The sequence below is a fragment of the Urocitellus parryii genome, chromosome 7 (assembly GCF_045843805.1).
Source record: "Urocitellus parryii isolate mUroPar1 chromosome 7, mUroPar1.hap1, whole genome shotgun sequence".
Lineage (NCBI taxonomy): Eukaryota > Metazoa > Chordata > Mammalia > Rodentia > Sciuridae > Urocitellus > Urocitellus parryii.
In genome coordinates, this window is record NC_135537.1 from 161,544,870 (window position 1) to 161,561,843 (window position 16,974).

At 36.7% G+C, this 16,974-nt stretch overlaps 1 protein-coding gene across 2 annotated transcripts in view; it reads right to left on the minus strand.

The window, feature by feature from the left end:
• Fbxl20 (F-box and leucine rich repeat protein 20) overlaps positions 1 to 16,974 on the minus strand; it is a 95,936-nt gene that overhangs the window by 6,083 nt on the left and 72,879 nt on the right. For both annotated transcript variants that reach the window (XM_026387048.2, XM_026387049.2), the window contains exons 7-12: positions 13,391 to 13,486; positions 11,417 to 11,543; positions 9,525 to 9,599; positions 4,327 to 4,457; positions 2,106 to 2,166; positions 1,188 to 1,232 (exon numbers count right to left, since the gene is read on the minus strand). In XM_026387048.2, coding sequence (XP_026242833.1) covers positions 1,188 to 1,232; positions 2,106 to 2,166; positions 4,327 to 4,457; positions 9,525 to 9,599; positions 11,417 to 11,543; positions 13,391 to 13,486 — 535 coding nt within the window. The remainder of the gene's footprint in view (positions 1 to 1,187; positions 1,233 to 2,105; positions 2,167 to 4,326; positions 4,458 to 9,524; positions 9,600 to 11,416; positions 11,544 to 13,390; positions 13,487 to 16,974) is intronic.

Genomic DNA, 16,974 nt, shown 5'->3' on the forward strand with positions numbered 1-16,974 from the left:
AGGGAATTAACCCAGGGTTGCTCTACCACTGAGCTTTATCCCTGGCTGTTTTTTATTTTTAATTTTGAGACAGGATCTTGCTAAATTGCTGAGGCTGGTCTTAAACTTTGTAGATTCCTGCCACAGTCTTCCAAGACACTGGGATCACAGTGTGAGAACTACCTGACCTGCTTGATATTTGGCCTCATTTTAATAAGGCACACTACAACTCAGAATTGATAACATGGATGTTAGTTATGTTACCAAGGGAGACAGACAGGCACTGCTAGGATCAGGGTAAACTATGTACATTCAGGGAGGAAGAATGGCTTTTTTTAGTTATCACAAGAATGAAAGCAAATCAGTGCTTCTTTTCAAATTCATCTTCAATTCTTTAAGAAATTGTGGATGGAGCAGGTCCATTCAGAAGGACTACCTCTGGAAAGGACATAGAAGACACTCAGGTGTGTACAAGAGATAAACAGAGGCTGGATGCTGTGGTGCATGTCTGTAATCTCAGCAATTTGGAAAGCTGAGGCAGGAGGATCACCAATTTGAGGCCAGTCTCAGCAATCTAGTGAGACCCACTCTCCAAACAAACAAATAAACAAAGGGCTGGGGAATGTTTGAGGATACTGGGGATTGAACCCAGGGGCACTTTTACCATTGAACTACATTCCAATCCTTTTTTTTTTTTTAAATTGAGACAGGGTCTTGTTGCTGAGGCTGGCTGCCCTTGAACTTGGAATTGTTATGCCTCATATTCCTGAATCAGTGGGATTACAGGTATACGTTGCTGCATCCAGCTTTATTTATTTATTTTTAAATGTGGTTTGGCTGTTTTCCAGGCTGACACAAACTCTTGGGCTCAAGAGATCCTCCTGCCCCTTGAGTAGCTGGAACTACCATAGTGCACCACCACACTTGGCAAAAGAAAATACCTTAACAGCTTTATGGCCTGAACACTTAGGTGTCCTTTCTAATGGTGACATGATTGATGGAATGTATTTTCATAGTTCTTTAACACCTATGCCATAAGCACTTCTGCCTAGTGTGCCTAGAAGACACATCAATAAAGGAAGAATCAGTAGGGCTGCCAGGTATTTCAGTGTCCTACACTAGGGTAGGGAATGGACATTCTGATGTGCATGTATTATGTAATTAGTTTCTATCACACTGTATTTATGAATATAAATCCACAATCTTACCTGAACACATTCTTCCAGGTCCATCTTTTCAAGCTCATGGCAATTCTACAAAGTATAAAACCAAACAATACAATACAACCATTTAAACAAGGGAAAACTTTAAGGCCAGAAAACTGAAAGTTAAATATACTGATGAAATCTTAGTTTTTCAGATTTGGTATCATTCTAGTGTCACTTTCTATTTTATTCCATTAATTACACATTTTATGCTTTGATCATAGTGAAATATCTCAATTATCTCACATTTAAATATTTATTATCTTAAACGTCCAAGGGAATAAATTTGCCAAACAGTAACACTGGGCCAATATAGAGATATTTTCAATCATAAATAATTCAATAAAAACTGTTTCTTGGGAAGAGAGGAAGCAAGCTTAACTTTAGTTAAGTGTCCTGGCTTTTACCCAACTCCATTGATCTACCTGAAAGCAAATTACCTCCCCCTTGTTCTATAACATTGGTCAAAGTCAGTATAATTTTAAATGATATTATTATATAGTGATTTATAAACCATTCCAAGTCTAATCTTCAGAATACAGAAAATAATAAAAGCCTCTCCATTTAAAAACCAGGCTTTCAACACTGCTGTCACCTACTAGTCACATATCAAATAACAAGTTTCTTTCAGCTGCTTAATTTATCATCTTATGAAACTGTGGAGAACTTTAGTTTCATGGAGGAGTGTCATGCTCCCCAATGCATGGCTGAATTTCCAGAACAGTTTGTTTTCTTACTGATATCAACAGGTCTGTAGCTGTAGCATAAGAATGCTCAGGAAGACTAGCTACAGAAAAAGGCCCCCTTCTCACACACCTAATTCTGCCATGCTACATTTCCCTTGCTACTTGTTCTTCTGAAATAAAAATACCCAATAAAACATAAGAAAATAAACCTATGAAACCTGGAGAAAACACTTACTCTGGCTAGAGTGGTAAAGCCCACATCTGTTAATTGAGAACATCTTGCCACTTCTAATATTCTGTTAAAAAAAAAAACAACAACACCAAAAAAGTGGAAGTCAAGCTATGGGTCCCTAAAAATTGGTTTTATTAAAACAAAATTTAAGAAAATAATTTACTATTCTCTAAGGATTTCATAATATAGAGAGACATTAATAGCTAAGCAAGTCTATATACAGATCTTGCTATTTATTGTTGTGGAGTCATCATAAAGTGGTCCTATAAATACCACATTTCAGGGTGATGCAATCAAAGAACACAGAGGAATAAAATTGAAGCTTGTAGTTATGCCACAATGCATTAAAAGCCTTCTTGATGGCATACTGCTTACCCCCAGAGGGCAGCCTGCTCCTAGAAAACAAAGGAAATGGCGATAAATATTCTATATTATTTAATCTGTTACTGAAGTAAGATTTTCTTTCCGTTTTACATGTGGGTTCACTCACATTTCAATACCTTTTAAAAAATGTAATGAAGGGACTGTTTAATTACAGGTCTGTCCCAAATATGAAAATCCATACTTAGAAAGCTTTCTGCTTCCTCCTATAGGCTCCCAGGGGAACCCAGTGAAAAGGGAAGCTGGGCTAGCAACTACTCTCCTATTTAGCAACTGTTACACACCAACCTAAACAGCAACTAAAGGCTTGGGAATCAAAAGTAGCTCTTTTCTGTGAAAAGTTTGGTGACATTTGTACTGTACAATGGTACCTAGTAACACCTATTTACTATCATAGTATAAGAAATCATCAACTGAAAAGCAATTAGAAATGAATGCTGTATCCAATGAGAGAGTAACTAACTGAAACACATTTTGTGATGGTCACATTTGACAGCCTTTCCAGGCTAATGATATAATGAGGTTATATCATTAGAGGGAGGATGGAGCTGAATACCCCTTGCTTTAATACAGGAAAGGATAGTGTTTAATATTTGAGAGAGGTCTGGTTACTTCCCTATCTCCTAAGAAGTACTCTGTTTTAGACTTCTGATATTATTGATTTTGACCAAAACAAATCTATCATCTATGAAGGAATTTTGATACTGAAGGCAAAATGTTCACCAGTTAAAAAAGTTTTTTAAAAATTTCATTGCTTTACAATGATTATTATGTGTAAGAAAAGTAATTTCATGGGCTCTGGAGCCAGACTGCCTGGCTTTGAATCCTTGCTCCTGCACTTACTGGCTGTGACACCCTGAGCAGTTTACTTTTTGGTGCTTGGTTTACTCATTTACAATTTGATGATAACAATACTGATTATGTGATGTTATGAAGATTAAATGAATTAACATTTGTAAAGTACCTAAAACAATGCTTAACTTCTAAGTATTATATAGGTAATATTTAAACCAAAACCAAAACCAAAAAGGTATATGGGGATCATCTCTATTCATTACAAGATTCTCATGTGCTCTTTACAAAATCAATATGGATTTTATACTATCTTACATACTAATACAGAATTCTTAATAGATAACCAGCCAATCCCATATATGAACAAAGAGAAGGAGCCACAGAAAAATAAAAGACTGTCAACACAAAAAGTTCCTCTTGTAAAGCTGTTTCTTCTTTTTGAATACGGTCTGCTATGTACCTGGCATCATAACCAAAATATAAACGACCTGAGAGTGAGCCTTTAAAATTATCTTTGAGAAAAGAATTATATAAAGCATTAATTAAAGAAAATATCTTTATTTCATTAAAAACATTTTTTTAGATGTTGATGAATCTTTATTTACATGTGGTCCTGAGAATTGAACCCAGTGTCTTACACATGATAGGCAAGCGCTCTACCACTGAGCCACAACCCAGCACCTTATTTCATTTACTTACTTACTTATTTATTTTTATGTGGTGCTGAGGATTGAACCCAGGGCCTCTCATGTGCTAGGTGAGTGCGCTACCACTGAGCCACAATCCCAGCCCCCTTATTTTATTCTTTAGTAATGAAATAAATGCTTTTTTTCTTTTCTAGTATGAGTAGAAAGTAGAATTTTGGAACCACTGTTTCTTGGTTCATGCCAATTACACATAATGAAGTACAAAGCAAGTAGGTGGACATCAAAAAGGACAATGACTTGTAGTGTCTATCTTAAAATTTCAAAGTTCCAAAGAATAAATGAGTGAAGTAGACTTTTGTTCTTTTTCCTTGATTTTTTTGCACTAGAGAAGAAATGTTTACCTAAGCCGAGGGCAGTTCTGACCTAGAGCATTCAGGATGGCATCTGTGATGTTGGAGCAGCCAGAGGCACAGAGGGACTGTAACTTATGGCACCCTCTGCAAATAGTAATGAGACCTTCATCTGTGATTTGCTAAAAAAACAAGGGGAAAAAAAACACCCCCACAAGTATTAGTAATTTAGCAGACGAAAAATAAGGAAAAAATAACATCTCTGTGAAAACAACACCCAAAAGAAATCTAGGCAGGTTTGATATTAATCAGATAGTAAACCTAAAAGAAAATGAACACACTTTGTTTCTTCTTTCTAGTTCCTTTTGATTTAGTTGCAAGAGAATCTGGGTTTGCTTTTGGTATAAAGGCAAGAAGCTATAATGGGATTCTTTTAACTTAATAAGAATGGAAATAAGCATGGGGTAAATTCAATTAAATAATTTTAAAATCTAGAAAACCGACAAGAACTGCAGTATTTTATTTTATTATTTTTTTTAAGAGAGAGTGAGAGGGGGGGAGAGGGAGAGAAAGAGAGAGAATTTTTTTTTCAATATTTATTTTTTTAGTTCTCGGCGGACACAACATCTTTATTTGTATGTGGTGCTGAGGATCGAACCCGGGCCGCACGCATGCCAGGCGAGCGCGCTACCGCTTGAGCCACATCCCCAGCCCCAAGAACTGCAGTATTTTAATAGTATAAATATATATTTTTACAAGTTCAAACTGAAACTGGTTGGAGGAAAAAATAAAACTGTGGCTGGGTATAGTGGCACAGGCTTGTAATATCAATGACACAGGAGGCGGCTAAGGTAGGAGATTGTAAGTTTGAGGTCTGTTTCAGTAACTTAGTGAGGACCCAAGTAACTTAGGGAGATCCTGTCTCAAAATGAAAAACAAGCTGGGCACGATGGGTCGGGAGACTGAGACAGGAGGATTGTAAGTTCAAAGCCAGCCTCAGCAATGGCGAGGCTTTTAGCAACTCAGTGAACCCTGTCTTTAAATAAAATACAAAAATAGGGCTGGGGATATGGCTCAGTGGTTGAGTGCCCCTGAGTTCAATCCCCAGTACCAAAAAGATAAAAAATAAAAAATAATAATGAAATAATAATGTTGATAATAATGAAATGCCTGGAAAAATAAAAATAAAACCCCCAAAATGCTGGGGATATAGCTCAGTTGAAAAATGCCCCTTGGTTCAATCCCGAGGACCCAAAACAAATAAGCAAAAACAACACCTGTGGATGATAGTTGCTATCTCAAAATAACATCCATTTTGCTGTTTGAATATTAAAATATAAAGAACATCCTAATTAATGGAGACAAATAGTTGTGTTTAACTCAGATATAATCTTACATTATTTAAAAATAATTTTATCTCAAATTACTTTAAATGAAAAAAAATACACATTTAAGGATATCATAATTAAAAAGTTACATATAAACATCTAACATAATAGAGTTTATCAGCACTTCAATTTGTCTGGCTAGATTCACTAACTGTATAGGCCTAAAAGTAAAGCTCCACTGCCATCACTATTTAATCAAGCAATGTTGTTAAGTAGCAAGGACAATAGCAACAAGTAATAAAAATAAAAACCCAACTTTTAATAGCCATTGTTTAAATAAGCAACTTCTTAATATCATGCAAACAAAAAAAAAATACAGATTAAAAAAAAATCTGGATGTTGCTAGGCCTGGTGGCACATGCCTGTAATTTCAGAGACTCAGAAGCTAGAGGCAAGAGGATTCCAAGTTCAAGGCCAGCTTAGGCAATTTTGTGAGTTACTGTCTCAAAATAAAAAAATAAAAATTCAAGCAACTGGGGAGACTGGAGCAGGAGGATTGAAAATTTAAGGCCAGATTGGGCAAGTTTGCATGTCCTAAGCAACTTAATGAGATCCTGTCTCAAAAAAAGGTTGGGGATAGGGCTGGGGATGTGGCTCAAGCGGTAGCACGCTCGCCTGGCATGTGTGTGGCCTGGGTTCGATCCTCAGCACCACATACAAGCAAGGATATTGTGTCCACCGAAAACTAGAGAGATGGATATTAAAAAATTCTCTCTCTTTACAAAAAAAAAAAAAAAAAAAAAGAGAAAGTATTGTAGGATTGTGCTGCTTCTTCCTTCTTATGTTTTATAGTCTAACTGGGTGCAATGGTATATGCCCATAGACTCAGCCAAACAAGAGTCTGATTGAGGTAGGAGCATTGATTGAGCCAAAGTGAGGCCATCTCTTAAAAGAAAAAAGCCTATAGGACAGTACTGAGGAAAATCACATTGCCTGTACTTCAATTAAATTAAAAAAAATTTTTTTTTGATACTGGGGATTGAACTCAGGGGCACTCAACCACTGAGCCACATCCCCAGCCCTATTTTGTATTTTATTTAGAGACAGGGTCTCACTGAGTTGCCTAGTGCCTTGCTGTTGCCGAGGATAGCTTTGACCTTGCCATCCAACTGCCTCAGCCTCCCAAGCTGCTGAGATTACAGGCTTGTGCCACTGCGCTTGGCTTAATTAAAAATTTAAAAATAGTAAAATTTGTGGGGCTGGAGCTGTAGCTCAGCAGCAGACTGCTTGCCTAGCACTCACGTGTGAGGCACTGGGTTCAATCCTCTGCACCACATAAAAATGAACAAATAAGGCTGGGGTTGTGGCTCAGTGGTAGAGCACCTGCTTAGTATGTGTGAGGCACTGGGTTTGATTCTCAGCACCACACATAAATAAATGAATAAAATAAAGGTCCATTAACATCTAAAAAAAAGAACAAATAAAATAAATGTATGCTATCCATCTACAACCTCAAAAATAAAAAAAATTAAAAAAAAAATTACCAGACACTTAAAAAAAATGGTAAGATTTGCCAGGTGTGGTGGCACCATAATCTCAGTGACTTGGGAAGCTGAGGCAGGAGGATCACAAATTCGAAGCTAGTAATTTAATGAAGCCCTAAGCATTTTAGTGAGATGCTGTTTAAAAATAGTGGTTACGAGCTGGGTGCAGTTGCGCATGCCTGTAATCCCAGCGACTTGGGAGGCTGAGACAGGAGGATCGTTCAAAACCAGCCTCAGCAATGGCGAGGCACTATGCAACTCAGTGAGACCCTATCTCTAATAAAATACAAAATAGGGCTGGGGATGTGGCTCAGTGGCTGAGTTCAATCCCTGGTACCAATAATAATAATAAAAAAAAATAATGATTAAGCGCCCCTGGTTTCAATCACCAGTAATAAATAGTAAAATGTATCCAACTATTATTATTACTACTACTATTACTAGGTATTGAACCAAGGGGTGTTTAACCACTAAGCTGTATCTCCACCCTCTTTTTTTTTTTCCTGATTTTTTGTTCTTTATTTTGTGATGGGGTCTCGCTGAACTTTTTAAGGGCCTAAGTTTTTGAGCCTGGCTTTAAACTTGTGATCCTCCTGCCTGAGACTCCCCAGCCACTGTGCTTGGCCCAACTTTTGTTTCCAAATATGCCTAGAAAGGTTAAAAAAATCAAAGATTGTACTTTAGTCATGTTTTGGTCACAACAGACAGTTTTCTTCTAGAACTCTAAAATGATAGTACCATGTTTATAACTGTTGTGCATAGTCTTTCAGGGTAAACATTTTAGCTTTATAAATGAACTTAGGCAAATTTTGGAGGTCAGCAACTATGATTATCAGAATGACCCACACACACTATAAATGGTCAAAATTAAGCTTCTGAAGTTGGCTTCAAACTTGCTACTCTGCTGCCTCAGCTTCCCAAGTCAACATTCCAGGAAGATGGTCAGAATTAAAAGAAGGAAAGCTGGTGTGGTTGTGCATGCCTCTAGTCTGAGCATTTGGGAGGATGAAGTGGGAAGATCATTTGGGCTCAGGAGTTCAAGACTGGCTTGGACAACATAGTAAGACCCCACTCAAAACAAAACAAGGCAGGGGTATCATTCTTTTGATTTTCAGGAGCTAACTAGATCATTATCAGTACCATTCCTCAAAGATGGAAGAGTGGGTAACTTAAACTGCATAAAAAGTAGTCTTTTACACATCACATAAATAAAACAACCACTATGCTTTCCAGTTCCAGGTGGAAGAGAGGATATAACAAGCAGAAGCACATACTAGGAAAGCCCTTATCAACTTCTTTCTTTGCTATGAGGGGCTTCTATTCCAAGGTAACATACATGTGTAATTTTTTAGGCAAGAGATATTATTGTCAATATTCTAGGTTCCTGAATAGTTTCAGCAATTATTTGAGTAAAATTTAGGCATTTTGGGGTAGACACAAAAAGGCTGATAGTCTGAACAAGGTGAAGTGCTAAATATAGACATTACCTGAAAATTATTTAAAGGGTACATTTTGATTGCCAACTTTTATTTTTTATTTTATTTTATATACTAGATATTGAATCTGGGGGCACTTATCACTTAGGTACATCTCCAGCCCTTTTTATTTTAAGACAGGGTCTCACTATATTGTCCAGGCTGACTCAAACTTGCAATACTCTTGCTTCAGCCTCCTGAGTAGCTGGGATTACAGGTCTGTGCCACTGCATCCAGCTTTCTTGTCAGTTTTAGGTCAGTGTTTTCTCATAATTGTAACCCATTAATACATAATAATTGGTTATAAAGTGCTACTGCAATTTTAAATAATTTTGGGGCTGCAATTGTAGCTCAGTGATAGAGCACTTGCCTAGCATGTGTGAGACACTGGGTTCAATTATCAGCACCACATAAAAATAAGTAAATAAAATAAAGGTATTGTGTCCACTTACAACTAAAAAATATAAATAAAATAAAAACACACATATTTTTACAAGAATACATAGTTTTTCTTAAATAGATAAGAGTCATCTTTGTGTTTACTGTATCACTTAGGTTGTAATGGAAAAGTCACTAGTCTTCGGCAGACACAACCTCTTTATTTGTATGTGGTGCTGAGGATCGAACCCAGGCTGCACGCATGCCAGGCGAGGGCGCTACCACTGAGCCACATCCCCAGCCCCTCTTTTCTTTTTTTAAATATTTATTTATTTTTATATTTAGTTATCGGCGGACACAACATCTTTGTTTTGTATGTGGTGCTGAGGATCGAACCCAGGCTGCACGCATGCTAGGTGAGCGCGCTACCGCTTGAGCCACATCCCCAGCCCCTTGATGAAATTCTTAACAACAGTACTGAAAGGAATTATTAACACAGAAGCATTGTAGGAATGGATGCTTACTAAGCAAGTCTGTAAGTTTAAAGTCACCAGTTCAGGGCAGTGTGCACCTATGTACTTGAGAGCTTCATCTTCCAGCTAAAAAGATTAAAAAATAAGAAAAAAATTATTATTAACAATTTTTCAAAGGAGGAAGACTTCAGAATGTATACATTCATCAATACATTCTCTGTATAGCCACCCAAATTCCAAAAGAACAATGAACCAGAAATAAAAAATTATGTTCACATAACAAAGTAATTCCTACTATTAGCAGGGTTATCAGTATTTTAGAAAATCAGTTCCTACCACATCAAATTCATGTTATTATCATCAAACCAAGGAAAAGATGACATAACATTGCCTAATATTTATGGATTTTACTTCTGATAAGTTAAATGTACTTCATAGTACTTTGCAGAGGGATTATTAAGCTAAAATGATTCACACTTCAATACCACCTATGAAGATATTTTAAAACAAATTTTGGGGACAGAGAGCCAAGAAAGGAATCCATCGTGTTTATCTGTTGCTGGAAGATCAGTGGCATGCTTACAGTGCTGAGAACAGATGGTAAGTAACTGATCATAATGATGCATTCCAATCAATATTTTTTAGGATTCCATAAATAACTAGAAGCTCAAGCTGTTGTTTTAATGCAGTCATACATCCAAAGCTCAATTTCAAACAACAAAATTCCTCCTATCATAGTAAGAGAATGAGGGAATTTTTAATGGAATCCAAAGTATGGATTTCATACTATTAATAAAATAAGATAGAGACTAGCCCTACTTTATCAATCATATTTAAATCCACTTTTCTTTTCTTTCCCTTTTGAAATAAGGTCTCAAACTCTATTTTCCTGCCTCAGCCTCCCAAGCAGCTGGGATTATAGGCATGTGCCACCAAACCTGGCTTAAATTCACTCTTGATCATTAGGTGCTATTTGGTCAATTCCTTTCCTCACTGTGAAAAAATCAGATTGTTTTTAAAAAGTTTTTTTTTTTTTTTTTTGGGGGGGTGGTATTGGGCAAAGAACCCTGGGGCACTGTACCCACTGAGTTACAACACCTTATCACCTGCCTTTTTTATTTTTCTTTTGAGACAGGGTCTGGCCTCAAACTTTCAGCCTCCCCAGAAGCTGGAATTAAAAGCTGAGTGCCACTGTGCCTAGCAAGGCTGTACTTTTTTTTTTTTTTCCTTTTGGTGGTACTGGGGATTGAACCCAGAGCCTTATGCCTGTGAGGCAAGCAAGCTGCCACTGAACTACATTCCCAGCCCCAAGACTACAAAATCTTTAATGACAAAATATGTTGGATTTGTGATGTGACTGGGAGGATAAGTGTCAATACTATAAAACACAGGTTACTGCAAACTTGGCATATTTTAAAACAACTCCTGATGATTAAACAAGAGAAAATTTCCAGGACTGTCTTATTTGCCTATCCAGTTTGAATTATCGGCAGTAAAGAAACTTTCTTTTTGGCATAGGTTAAGCTGCATGAAACCCTTCTTGCCTATGGCATACCTTCCTTCAGTGTTACTTTGCCGCCCCACTCTGTCCTTTTTGAAATTTACCTTTGGTCAGATGTTAAATCCTCTCATTCTTTGATTCTAAGGAAAACACTTTATCCTTGATAAGCAAATATCTTTGGGTCAAAAATACACACAACTGGGGCGGGGGTTGTGGTTCAGTGTTAGAGCGCTTGCCTGGCATGTGTGAGGCACTGGGTTCAATTCTTAGCACCACATAAAAATAAGTAAATAAAATAAAGGTCCATCGACAACTAAATATATATATATATATAACAAAAAAATACACACAACTCACATTTCCCTCCAGACAAACATCTTGGTGATGACTACAAAAAGCTCATGGTTCCTCTGATTTTCATAAGCATTACATGGAGTATTACCTGTGTGCAGCCTTTTAAGAATAAGGCCTTGAGACCCCCACAGCCTCTTACTAGTGCTTGAATGCCATCCTTGGTTACTTGATCACACCAGGAAATGTTCAACTGCTCCAACAGTGGACACCCCTCACTTAGGATAAAACAAAATGAGACAAGCATATCACTACATCCAATTTCAAAGATACTGGTCTCATTTTTGCAATGTTCATGTGGGACTTTACCACCAACAGGGCCATCTCAAATCCAGCTTAAACAACCAGAAAGCACAGTATAGTTTTTCAACTATAGATAGGATATGGAAATTAACTTGTTCAAATTTATAGAGTAGTTAAAAGTTCAGATTCAAACCGATATTCTCCATCAAGTATTAATGAGAACTTTTAAACTTTTAGTTAAAAATAATTACAGAGGCTCTCTCTATTTCCTTATTTGGGACATTCCTAGAATATCGTTTCTGTAGACTAAAGTTAGGGTTTACTGTGTTGAATTTCTGTGATTAAAATATTAGTTTCCTCTAAATCTCTTCCACTTGTATCAGTTTAGTTTCATATTTGGAGCATGAAAAAATTGAAAGTATTCTTCAGAAAGCTTCTTCCGGACCCCTCACTCCCCCTATGCTAGGGATTGAACCCAGGGCTTCACAAGCTACATAAGAGAATGTTCTACCACCGAGTTCTACCACCTCTAGCCCATTATCTTGCCTACCAAAAAGATCCAGAAAATAAAGACAGGAGATTCAGGTTTGAGTTCATTTTCAACATTAATAATTTGACTCCATACAAGTCATTTTAGGAAGCCTATCTACCTAAACCTCTTGGTCCAAGATAAGCCACAGCTCCTTCTATGTTCTTCCAAAACTGAGGTACTCACTCCTATCATCAACTTACTACACAGTAATATGATACATGTTTAGTGCTCAGTCTTTACTCCGATTTGACTGAGCAATAACAATATCTTATTTAGTTTCCTCTCATGGATGCATTAACAGTCCCTGGCATTTGACAACTGTGTTTTTTTTCCCTTAAAAGTGTAAATGTCTATTCTATATACTTCATAAGGCTTTCAAGTAAACGAGATCATTTACATGAAAACATTTTATAACTATTGTCACATTCATTACCCTACCTGGTAAATAGTATTCAATATGTTTGTTGCTCAATATTCACAAAGAAAGTCTAAAAGGAGTCACATTTTTTCAGTACTAGAAATTGAACTTAGGGACACTCTACCTGTGAGCTATACCCCTAGTCCTTAATTTTTCTATTTTGAGACAGGGTCTCACTAAGTTGCTAAGCTTGTCCTCCATCTTGCAATCCTCCTGCCTTAGCTTACTAAGTGGCTGGGATTATATGTATGTGCTATAGCACCTGGGACTAGCTCATCTTATTTTGAAGACAGGGTCTTACAAAGTTGCCCAGTCTGACTTTGAACTTGCTATGTTCCTGCCTCAGCCTCCTAAGTAGCTGTGACTATAGGTGTACACCACCATGCTTGCCTTGAAGTTATTTTTATAACATAGAAACTGTTGACTATCATCAGCATAACTTTTTATAGTTCTGCCTAATATAATCTTGTTGAATCCTAATAACAATGCTATGAGATAATGAGGAAAAGCTCAGAAGGACTGTGTTCAAACAAAGTACCTGGTAAATAATCCTATCTCTAGAACCATATTTTAATCATTAAGTTAAAATAACAGGACATTTTCTTTTCTTTTTTTGAAAGTAAGTCTTTATAAAAATCTAATAATTCATGTATAATCTATACTGTGCTCCTCTGTTTAGAAATCCTAGTTACCCCTAGTCATTTCACTTGAATAGCTCCTGTAATTATAATTTGGGAAAAGTGGTAAAATAAAAGGCCTATTTAGAACGATAGTATATATGAATAAAACATAGTTACCTTTAATTCAAAATTCATTTCAGTTATTTTTAAGAAATTATTATTAATGGACATGTTTATTTATAAGAAATTTACCTCAGAGCTTTGAGTGACATGTTTGTTATTGATGTACAGGAAGCCAAGTCAAGATGCCTGAGTTTGGAACAGAACTTGCTAAGGCTAGTACATGTACTGAAAATGGAGAGAGGAGAAAATAATGAATAAATAAGAACACATCTTTACTATATCATACACGTTTCTCAGTAAATGTTTGTGTGTATACACATGCACGTGTGTATATGATATACAAAATACATCAGAACTGTAAAATTTGCTTACCTTCCAAAAAGCAGCTATAAATTTTGGGAGCTTTCCACGGAAGAGGCAGATACCATTCACAAAGAAGGGCAATACTATATATGAGAATTTGTATCAGAGGAAGATGGTGCTTCATTTCCATTTGGAAACATTAATAGCTATTAACAGCTATTATTAATAATAATATTAATAGTTAATAACAGCAAACTACTTATGTGAACTCTAAGTGATCTATGTGTACTCTTCAAATCCAGGAACACCAGGAATGCTAATAAGTTTTTGCTATATATGGTAAAATATGAGGACCAAATCTTTGCTTCTGTTTTTTAACAGACTATCTATTCTCCCTCCTTTTTAAAAAAATATTTCTTTTTAGATGCACACACTATCTTTATCCATTTTTATGTGGTGCTGAGGATTGAACCCGGTGCCTCAGAGGGACGAGACAGGCACTCTACCACTGTGCTACAGCCCCAGCTCCAATTTCCCCTCCTGTATTTTTTTCCCTCCAGTATTTTAAAGTAAATCCTGGATATATTATTTTATCTGTAAATGTTTTAATACTTTTTTATTCTTCCTTTCTCTTTATTTGGTACTAGGATCCAAGCCAGGGGCGCTCTACCACTGACCTACATACCCATCCTTTTTTTCATTTTGAGACAGGGTCTCAATTGCTGGTATCAAACTTGTGATCCTACTACTTCAGTCCCCCAAGTCACTGGGATTACAGGCATATGCCACCACACCTGGCAATGGAATTCCTCTTTAAAAAAATATTTATTTAGTTGTACACAATACCTTTATTTTGTTTATTTGTTTTTATGTGGTGCTGAGGATTGAACCCAGGGCCTCACATATGCTAGGTGAGCTCTACCACTGAGCCACAACCCCAGCCCAGGAATTCTTAATTTCATGTTTGGATTGCTTGATGCTAATGTACAGAGACTTTTTTGGGGGTATATTGTCTTATATCTAATGAGCTTGTTATCTTATTTATGAATTAAAGCATCTTTTGGTAGTTTCCTCATGATTTAAACAAAAATTTTTTTGTAGTTGTAGATGGACAGAATGCCTTTATTTTTTTTTTGTTGTTAGCTGCTATGTGGTGCTGAGAATCGAATCCAGTGCCTCATGCATGCATGCTTTGCCACTGAGCTATACCCCAGACCTCATGTTTTTTTATATACAATATTATAAATTATGTTTATTTGTATATATTTTATTCTATTGTTTCCTACCAATATGCATTTAAAAAACTTACTGTATTGGCTAGATCCTCCAATACATTGTGAAATACAAAGAGTGGTTGGGCTGGGGATGTATGCAGTTCAATCCCCAGCACCAAAAAAAAAGTGTAGTAATTGACCTTAGTAAGAAAGAATTCAGTCATTTTTAGAAGTGGTTTTTTTGTGTGTGTGTGGGGGGGATGCAAGGGATTTACCCCAGGGCCTTGTGCATGTGAGGCAAGCACTCTGTACCAACTGAGCTATATCCCAAGCCCCAGCAGTGGGTTTTTCATAAATGCTTTTAATTGGGTTGAGGGAATTTCTTTGGAATTGTTTTTACCATGAATGGACATTAGATTTTGTAATATGCTTTCTATACCTAATAATAAATTAGTTATCTATTTTGTGTAGTCAACTACCCTATAACAACTCAACTTAAGATTCTTGAGAGTGTGTTATTTCAGTTTTTGTGGTCAGTACTAAAGGTAGCTAAGCAGGGTTCATTTGATTTAGGGTTTCTGACAAGACCACAATCAAGGTGTAGACATTGGATGTGATCATCTCAAAGGTTAACAGGGTTTAGATCCCTTTCTAAGCTCATTTTTTTTTTTTTTTTTTAGCAGATCTCAGGAGATCCAATCGAGTCTTATTCGTGATTTTTGGTAGATTTCAGGTCCTTGCTAACTATTACCTGGAAACATCAGTTTCTAGTCACGTAGGCCTCTCCACAGAGGTCCCATAAGAGGGCAGCTTGCTTCCCTGAGAGCCAGAACCCCAAGAGAAAGCAGAGTAGGATAGTAATCTTTTTGTATCCTAAGTACCATCCAATCTCTCTTGCTGTATTCTATTGTTAAAAATGAGTCACTATGGTGAGTTAACTCTCAAGGGGAAATGATTAGACAATGGTTTAAATATCAGGAAGTGTGGATTATTTGGAGGCCATCAAACACTAAGATGATTATGTTGTTTTGTCTCTTTTTTATTCCAGAGGTGATAAAACTATAGCTCAACTATGGCCAAATCATTCCTGAAACCTATTTTAATATGACTCACAAACCACGAATGGTTCTTAAAGTTTTAAGGGGTTGAAAAAAAGTCAATAGGGCTGGAATGTAGCTCAGTGGCAAAGTGTTTGCCTCCCATTCACAAAACCCTGGGTTAAATACTCAGTTCAAAAAAAAAAGATAAAGAAAAAAAACCCGGGCTGGGGATGTGGCTCAAGCGGTAGCGCGCTCGCCAGGCATGCGTGCGGCCCGGGTTCGATCCTCAGCACCACATACCAACAAAGATGTTGTGTCCACCGAGAACTAAAAAATAAATATTAAAAATTCTCTCTCTCTCTCCCTCTCTCTCTCCTCTCTCTTTAAAAAAAAAAAAAAAAAAAAAGAAAAAAAACCCAGAAACAGTGTTTTTTTTTTTTTTTTTGAACACATAGCTGTGCTTATTTATGTACTGTCTGTCTATAGCTGATTTTATGACTGTATCTGACGTAGTTATAACATACTATACGGGTCAGGAAGACTAAAATATTTACTTATTTGGTCCTATTTCTGGGATAAAGTCCACTTTGTTATGATCTAAAATCCTTTTTTTTGTGAGGGCTGGGGTTGTGGCTCAGTGTGTGTGAGGCACTGGGTTTGACCCTCAGCACCACATATATATAAATAAATAAATAAATAAATAAATAAATAAATAAAATCAAGGTCCGTCAACAACTTAAAAAAATGGAGAAATTTCATTTTTAAAAATCATTTTTTTGGGGGGAGGGGGTGTTGAACCAGGAGTGCTTTACGACTGAGCTACATCATCCCTAAGCCCTTTCTACTTTTTTTATTTTGAGACCAAGTCTCACTTAGTTGCTTAGTCTCACTAAATTGCTGAAGCTGTATTCAAACTTGTGATCCTCCTGCCTCAACCTCCTGAGTGCTGAGACAGGGTTTTGCTAAGTTTCTTAGTGCCTTGTTAACTTGCTGAGGCTAGCCTTGAACTTTCGATCCTCCTGACTTCAGTCTCCTAAGTAATTGGAATACAGCCGTGCACCAATGTGCATGGCTGATCAGCTGTTTAAAGAAAAGCCAATCCTCAATAAACTAATTTTAAAAAGAGGGGAAAGCTGGACACTGTAATCTCAGCAAC